General features: G+C 41.4%; 1 protein-coding gene across 8 annotated transcripts in view; it reads right to left on the bottom strand.

The window, feature by feature from the left end:
- Window positions 1-3,980: 3,980 nt before the first annotated feature.
- PIKFYVE (phosphoinositide kinase, FYVE-type zinc finger containing) overlaps window positions 3,981-9,231 on the bottom strand; it is a 341,373-nt gene continuing 336,122 nt past the window's right edge. For all 8 annotated transcript variants that reach the window (XM_044303222.1, XM_044303224.1, XM_044303223.1 and 5 more), the window contains one exon: window positions 3,981-8,078. In XM_044303222.1, coding sequence (XP_044159157.1) covers window positions 7,963-8,078 — 116 coding nt within the window. In that variant the 3' untranslated portion in view covers window positions 3,981-7,962. The remainder of the gene's footprint in view (window positions 8,079-9,231) is intronic.

The raw sequence follows: 9,231 nt of genomic DNA, 5'->3' as shown, positions 1-9,231 counted from the left end.
GGACATCGCCCAAGCCAGCAACTTCTCTCCAAAGGTGCAACACCATTCAGATTTTCTACTTGTTCATTTCACCTAAATTAACATTTTAGCATTTTTAAACACTTGTATAAAAAGTGCTTTTTTTTAAGTTTGTTTCCTGGCATGTTTTAGTCCTGTAGAGAGGCTTATAGGAAAAAGCTCATAAAACCTCCAATTGCTGTGTATGTACACTTTTACTTTAAAGCTATTGGTGTTAAAGGGGTTGTGCAGGCTATATATTGATGACCTATCCTCAAGATTGGTCCTAAATATCTGATCGGTGGGGGTCTGACACTCGGCACTCCCATCAGCTGTTTGAAGAAGAGGTGGTGCTCCATGTGAGCGCTACTTCCTCTTCATTACACTGTGTGTCGTTTCCCTAGCAGCATAGTGTACAAGTTCTCGTTCCATTCAAGTGAATTAAGAAAGTACTTACAGTATAATTATGCTGTGCTGCAGAGAATTCCAAGACGACAAGCAATGTAATAAAGAGGAAGTAGTGCTCACATGTAGAGCCGCATCTTATTCAAGCAGCTGATCGGTGGGGAGGCCAGGTGTTGGACCTCCGTGGATCAGAAATTGATGACGTGAGTATAGGTTATCACTATATACTGCCCGCACAACCCTTTAAAGACCGTAATTAGACTTACCGGTAATTCTGTTTCCTTGAGTCCACCATGACGGCTCTACTATGAGATTGACCCTTGACCTCTGTAGGGGCAGGAACACACAGAGTTTAAAAGGCCACCACCCACACTCACCCTCAGTGCTTTCCAAATTACCAAGTGGGTGTAGCCTTAACCTAGGCAAGTATATGAATATATACTTTTTTTTTTTTTTTTTTCTTTTTGAGTATTAATTCATACTCAACCCCTCCTTAAAACTCAGGGGGGAAATCTGGGCCGTCATGGTGGACTCAAGGAAACAGAATTACCGGTAAGTCTAATTACGGTCTTTCCATTTCGTCCACCATGACGGCTCTACTATGAGAACTACCAGATTATTAAACAGGGTGGGTAACCGCTTGTAAAACCTTCTGACCGAAGGTTAAATCCGTAGAAGCTGACACATTGATCCGGTAATGTTTAATAAAAGTATTTATATTGGACCAGGTGGCTGATTTACAGATCCTGTCAAGGGAGACACCACCTCTTTCTGCCCATGAGGACGCCATAGCTCTTGTAGAGTGAGCTTTTATATTCATGGGGCTGTCTAGAAAAATCTGTCTGTATGTTTTCTGTACCCTTTAAAGATAGCAGTGATGGATAGAACGTTCTTTTCCGCCCAGGAGAATATTTTTTCTGCCAACTCCTTTAAGCCTAATGATCGTGTGCCCCCCTGATGTTTTAGGTATGCTACGGCTGTTACGTTGTCCGAGAGGATCTTTAGGTGTTTTCCCTTCCCCTCCACCAGGAGGGCTCTCTGTGTGGTTGACCCCGTAGGGACAGGAAACACTGAGGGTGAGTGTGGGTGGTGGCCTTTTAAACTCTGTGTTCCTGCCCCTACAGAGGTCAAGGGTCAATCTCATAGTAGAGCCGTCATGGTGGACAAAATGGAAAATTAAATTTGGCTGCTGTGTAAAAACCACCAACAAACAATGTTTAAGGGTTTTCTGAGATTTTGATACTGATCACCTATCCTAGGGATATGTCATTGGTATCTGATTGGTGGGAGTCCGACAACCTGGACCCTTGTGGTTTAGCTTTTTTAGAAGGGGCCGGAACACATGCATGAGTCCTTAATCAGTTGTTGCACTTTGGTGTGCATGTACATTATTATATGGTTTGCCAAACAAGGAAAATATACAAAAAGAAAAACAGTCACCACAATGTTTCTCTTGAAAGGGTTTTCCAGTATATATTCCATGTGTGATCCACAAAAATTTTTGGACTGGATGAGGACCAAAAATACGGTTGTGCACATTTCGACATCCTCTAGAAGCCATCAAGTGGGAAGGCACCAGTGAGTCCACTTTCCTGACGTTTATACGGAGAAAATTAAGCAGATGGCTGGGGCATAACATTTTATATTACCTAAAGAAGAAGGTGCAATGAATAAAGTAAAACTCCCAACAACAAACTGTTCATTCACTAGTTTATTAATATTCCTAATATAAACACCACAGTCCTGTTAAATAGTTAAGCAAGTCATATAAAACATAATTAGAACAGCTCTGAACTATATACATTAATAAACTGTACAAATGAGAAATTCACCTGTTTAACTACACAGTTAAAAAGAAATTGCCGGAATGTCTAGAAATAAAACAAAAAGTTATTTTACATGAAATAGATACATTGCATACATTACACAATAATCAATGACCTTGTAAGCCCGGCAGCATAACCCTCATTAGATAAAGTCTTCTGCTGACAGCAAGAACCAAGCTGCCCATACACATGCAATAGCTGTCGTTAAGCTGACAGCCATTTCTCCTGGCTTCCCCATACACATACCCATTTGGCTCGGCGGAACAGCTCTACGCTATGGGGAGTAGAGAAAGCCGCTACCAGACAGTTTGTGGCGGGTTATCTCCCTGGAAAAGAAAAGGATCAGGCAAAAATATTTATTTTGCTTGATCCTCGTCTCCCCCACCAGTCAGGAGCTCCCCACACACATTAGTGTGTCAGCAGCACCCACCATTCCCAACAGGTTCGGACAACAAAATTATACTGTGTATAGCCAGCTTAAGGAGTCATACACTATCACTAAATCAGGTCCTTACAGAGAAAATCTATGCTAACTCCTATTATGTACAAGAGAGCCAGGATAAAACAGCTTAGTTGTACTGGACTTGTTAGGCTACTTTCACACTGCCGTTTGGTGCGGATCTGGCACAGACGGATCTGCACCAATAATACAACTGCATGCATCCATTCAGAACAGATCCGTTTGTATTATCTGTAACATAGCCAAAATAGATCCGTCTTGAACACCATTGAAAGGATCAGTTTTTTATTGTGTCATTGAAAACAGATCCGTTCCCGTTGATTACATTGTGTGCCAGGACGGATCAGTTTGGCTCAGTTTCATCAGACGGACACCAAAACGCTGCTTTGTTCGCCTCCAAAGCGGAATGGAGACAGAACGGAGGCAAACTGATGCATTGTGAGCGTATCCTTTTCCATTCAGAATGCATTAGGGCAAAACTGATCCGTTTTGGACCTCTTGGGAGAGCCCTGAACGGATCTCACAAACGGAAAGCCAAAACGGCAGTGTGAAAGTAGCCTTAAAAAGGAAGGACATGTCTACAAAATGTCTACAGACAGAAAATTAAAGTATGGTATATTGTAAGTTTCAGCACGAAGCGATTTGCTAAGATAAGCAGATACATTTGCATACAAGTGATCACCTAATAGTTTACATAATGCTTTCAAGTTGGAAGACTAAATCATCTCCAGACAGAATTGGGCCCCGCGACACTGAGCTGAAATAAATCTCTGGGGAAATTCCTCCGCTCATACTTATCCTCTGCTAATTTCAACTCCTTTAATTAGATTGGAAAACTATCCCGCACATTCCACCAAACACATTCACCGCCTCCCAAACGTATAGCGAGAAGAGAAATGACACGACAAGGAATAGAGGGAAAATAGGAGAAAAAATAAATTGTCTGTTACACCTTGAACAAAGCTGCTACAAGGCAATAAAACATTATAGGATCCATCATATCTGGAGTAAGATAAGGACACATTTCTATTGCAGTATCAGCCAATCAAGTTATACTGATTAATGATAATAAAATACACCAATAAAATAGTGAAAACCTGAATAAGGTGCACATTGTAGCGTGAATTGTGCTGATTTCAGTATATAGTGGGGGAAGAACCCCTCAAAACTGGAATGTACTAACCAAATATAGTAGTACAATACATAGAAAGAAAATAGAGCCATAAAATATAGAGCCAGATATCTGCTGGGCCTTTGGTCGACACCAGAAAATGTACATTTTATTAGAAAAAAATAAAAAACTTTTAAACTGCAGAATGTTAATATGATAAAGGCGACTGTAAAAAATCTTAATTTTCTAAAAACAATCTTGGGATCCATCTTACAGTAAGTGGGGAGGAGCACAATAGCCATAAGGGGCTGATATGTATATGGAAACCAAAGCATTAATGCTTCAGGCATTCAAACAAGCACTGCTCCTCCTAACAGAAGCCATAATACTCTGCTGGACCCATCCATGAACCCCATTGACTTGTGGAATCTGTCAGGGTTCCACCAGGGTCTTCGCAGCTGCAGGCTTCCTATCACAGAGGTTCCAATAGAAGCCTCCAACACAGATGAGAATGTAGCCGAATTGTTACGTTAATCAAAAGTTCCGAAAATTATGACTCCTATGAACTACAAACACAGAGCTATAAAAAGTCTGCGTGTGGACCTAGTTTACAGTGTAATATACAAAGCAAAGAGAAGCATATCCATAGTCTACCCATTAAAGTGTATATGTGGATAGTGCTCTGCCCCTGAATCACCTTCAGTGCAAATATTAAAGTACATGTGCAAACTGGTGTTACTCCTAGAAACACACTGAAAATACTCTGGCAGGACCTGAATATGTAGTACATAAATTAACCTTAACAGCAATTTTTTTTGGGTTGAAAGGATTTTTCTAATTAATAAAAAAAGATTCCCTCCCCCCCCCCCGAAACATAACTTCCTCTAGTGCCGCCCAAAATGCCTGTGCTTCTCACAGTTATACTTACCTCATTCCTCGGCAACCACGTCTCCGGGAGATGCAGTGGCGACCATGCAGACATGAGAAGCGATGTAAGTATAACCTGTGTGAGGGGCCCGGACATTCTGGGGGGCATTGCACTATAGGCGTTGGCTAACCCCTTTAAACTTTTTATGACCCATTAAGAGAACAGAAGAAGACATGTTCTCTTTCAGGCCTATAGTCACCTGTCATTTCTCCCTATAGCATCACATAAAAAGAATAGCATAGCTAGATGTGAATAGTACAACTAATGCTTCAAGAAACTGCTGCTCAAACCTAAGCCCTCTAGCACTACTCTTAGGCACACTACTGCACTGGCCCCATTTCTACCATCCATGCCCCTTTTTCCGGATGGCATTGGGTAGAATAAAAAGCATAAAAAGTGGAATAACAAATGTTAGACAGATGTATCAAAACTGTCCAGTCCTGTTGCCAGGAGCAACCAATCAGAGCTCGGCTTTCATTAAAGAGGTATTCTGGTAAGTGATTCATAGGGTCCTATACCCCAGTCCTGATGGAGCAGCAGGTTGATCATGTGTCCTACCACCATTCTCTGTGGGACTGCTGGAGAGAAACGGATAGGGAGAATGCGCTAGTGTGCATACTCCTATCTAACATTGCAGAGAATTGTGGCTGATAAAATAACAGCTTTAATAACATAATAAAAAATCCATTTGTATAAATGCACATACATTCTGAACATGTAAAAGTCTTGTCTTCCTCTCATTGTATGTGTACTAATACCACTTTCTAGCCTTTGTTCTGGAGCTTCTCAAAATAAATTATTTTGCTGACAAAATAAAAAACATAAAATAAAGAAATAAAAATCTACAGACCACAGACGCGTGTAAACTGAAGACGCAGAGCTCACGGCCTGTGAGATGGTCATACTAAATGCCAATTTGCTGTCATGAAGGGGAGCAGAAATGCTATATTATTTCTAATAAAAGGTGTCATCGGGTGAAGTCCTGACAATCCTGAAACCCTTCATACTATTAGAAGTGACGCCTGGAACGAGAGATGAATCGGCCGTGCAGTTTCTGCCTGCCCTGCTTGAATGACAGATCTCTCCCTATAATGCAATCAGGCCGAGGAGGTCAGGACAGCAGACATTTCTCTCTGTGCCCAGGTTGTTCTTAAAACTACATTTTCTCCAAAACGCTGCAAGATTTCAGAGTAAAGCATTGCTTTTTGTTGTCATGAGAGCCTGCCATCGGGACCTCATAGGATTGATGTGTAATAGAGAATAGATGATTACTCACCTGACAAACAGGAAAACAGGGCTCCAGTTCTGCCGGCAAAGCCCCGTTATCCGGCTGCAGCAGTGACATCACATTGACATCACAAAACTGCTGCAGCCAATACCTCTCTCTTCAGTGCACCATTGAGCCCAGTGTTTGGAGGCAGTGGTCACTTGTTGTTGACATGACCACTGCTGGATCGGTCAGGTAAGTAATCCTCTATTCTTTATTACAGGTCAATCCCCTAAGTTGTCCGGCTTCATCTTGAAAACCAGATACGTTCTGACAATACAATGTGTATTTTTCTGCACTCGTCTCCTCAATACAATGGAGAGAATCAAATAAAGGCCTAGACTACAATAAACCTATACATTAAGCATCTAACTATAAATTGTAAACATACAACCTTCTACGTTTCAGTAACCCTGTATACAGAATTCCTTTCTTTCAGAGTCTTATGTAAATCTGGAAATGAAAGTCTAGGATTGGTCACAATGTGTAGGTGCTGTACAGTACTTCCAACAAGAACCAGCATTCTGCTATTGGATGTGTAGGATGTCCAAGGATGTACTGTACCTTTAAAGGGAAGCTGATCAGTCTGCAGCACTATGTTCTAGGGCAGGAGGAGCTGCGCAGATTGATATATAGTTTTGTGGGAAAAAGTCAGTACAACTAGTATTTTATTCATTTAAATCTCTGCTCCTTCTAAACTTAGGTGTCATTAGTGACTGACAGCTACCTGTGTGTGTGCATAGAGCTATAGCTGTTAATCACTGACAGGATAGTCCACGTGACTACTAATCTCATAATCAACATAGAATTAGATGAATAAAATACCGGCTATACTGAATCTTTTCCCACAAGGCTCTACAGCAATCTGTTCAGCCATTTTTGCTTTATAATGTGCTGCCTGCAGATGGGTTCATGATAATGGGTACCCTTTAAATCACTGTGCAATGACCTGTACCATCTCCAGAAGCAGCCCAGCTCCTGCCCTTACCTACACTCTGAACGACCATGGTCTAAAAGGTGGCAATTTATTTCAAAACAAGTATTCCCCCAGGCACCTCTAAGGGAGGAGAGTTGAATGAGTTTTCCAGAACTTTTGATATTGATGATCTATCTTTAGTATAGGTAATCAATATCAGACCCTGGCACCTCTACCGATCAGCTACGTGCTGGAGCCGCGTCCACCGGAACTAACACAATGTAGGGAGCCGGAGGCACAGGAGGAGACGGCTCTCTACACTGTGTAACAGCTGTGCTGGGTTACTGTAGCTCTGCGCCCATTCCGGAGAGATTAGTAATTCCATACTTTCATTGGGGACAATTATGAAAATCCTTACTCCAACTACCATTAATATATGAGGCATGGAAAATAACATGATAATAAACCATGAAATCCAAGAAGCAAATGTAAAATATTTTAACTCTAGTGTGTATTGGGTAATACTGAGATGGTAACTTGAACGTAATGTCGTTTTAATAGTGGCCTTCAGAAATACATGCTTATAGAGCTTTACAATGGTGTAGTGAGCAGTGTCTGCAATGTGCAATAAGAAAACGTTCACAGGACCCTTGAACAGAGTATAACACAAGGCACACATCAGGATTCAACTAAATCACAAGAATATGTTTTTTTTCTTAGTGGTTGAGTTTGAAGCTTTCACTCCAAAATGAATAAAAGAAAATGTCAAGAAGGCAGCTGAGCACATATCAAGAGAACGTTCTACAAAGATGACTTCGTAGGACTCATGGGGAGGCCAGTGTTTAACTGTACAAAGAAAGCTGACAATACCGGCTGCACAGCAGTCATCATGCTACCTATTATCTGTTATTCCAAACAATCTGCAAAAACAGATATAACGGAAGCCATAGTTACATCGTCCTCATATCTAGACTAAAAGTTGCTTTATCATCAGCCAAGTCTTTTGTGCTGGAAGGACAGAACATCTCAGACAAAGAGCGTTGTTGGCCATGTCAGCAGTTACCACCAAGGCCGGTCCAGTGGTCAGGCACCATAAGAAAGTATTTGTCCATTGCTTCGCAGAATCGTGTTCGATACAGTTCTGGAGATACTACTGTTGGCATTTTACCTATGTAAGAAGAAAAGAAACATGGTGTATTAGATAATACAATGCATTTAAAACAGAACTTGTTGGCCAGGATTTTGATACTCATGGCCTATCCTTTGACCAGGCCCTCAATATCAGATTGGTGGGAATCAGACACCCCGCACCCTAACTTTTTAGCTGCTACCGTTTCACAGCCAGAACTTTTAAGAGTGGATGGAGCTGGTAACTGAAGTGAATGGGAGCAGTGATGCAGTTACCAGCTCCATCCACTGCACAATGGACAACGCTATGTATTTCCAGAGCAGACTTACAATTGCTGTAGCCACAAGGTAACAGGTGAAGGTGCAGTGTGTCGGATCCCCACTGATAGTCCCCTCCCTACATCTCTGAGCTACTTTCCAGATACATCCCCACACACACTCTCCGATCCTCACAAGACCTCCTTCTCTCCTCTCCTCTTATCACAATCGCCTCCAAGATTTCTCCCGCACATCCCCTATTCTCTGGAACTCGCTACCCCAACATATCAAACTCTCACCTACAGTGAGAGTCTGAACAATCCTTCAAAAGAAACCTGAAAACCCACCTCTTCAGACAAGCCTACAACCAGTGACACTGCTGCCTCTACACCGCCATGACCAGCTTTACCTTCATCTACCGTGTCCTTCTCCCATATCATGTGGATTGTAAGCCTCATGGGCAGAGCCATCTGTCCTTCTGTACCAGTTTGTAACTAGTCTTGTTTATGATTAGTGCAATTGTCTGTATTATGTATATATACCTCTTCTCATATGTACAGCGCTATGGAATGAATGGCACTTTAATAATAAATAACAATAATATAAAATCCAGTGCAACCCCTTTAAGGTAACAACACAGGAAATGACTTCCCCAGCATAGAAACTAATTGTATATTCAATCTGGATATGTCTGGATCAAATATTAACATCTGATCCTTAATCAGTCTCAATGGGTAAAATGCAATACCTAAATAACCCTTAATAGGACACATTGTTATCATAACATTTGCCTGTATTTTGTTTATGGCAATAAAGTGAAGATTTGTTTGCACCAATAGTGAGTGCTGTACCACTTTTACTTTAACCTCTCTAAATCAGATGCCCTAATGTAACCAAGTAGTCTGTACTATTACAATTGGTAAAGGGGTATCTCT

The sequence above is a fragment of the Bufo gargarizans genome, chromosome 8 (assembly GCF_014858855.1).
Source record: "Bufo gargarizans isolate SCDJY-AF-19 chromosome 8, ASM1485885v1, whole genome shotgun sequence".
Lineage (NCBI taxonomy): Eukaryota > Metazoa > Chordata > Amphibia > Anura > Bufonidae > Bufo > Bufo gargarizans.
The sequence above is the reverse complement of the archived record's forward strand: the minus strand, read 5'-3'. Positions and strand labels throughout refer to the sequence as shown.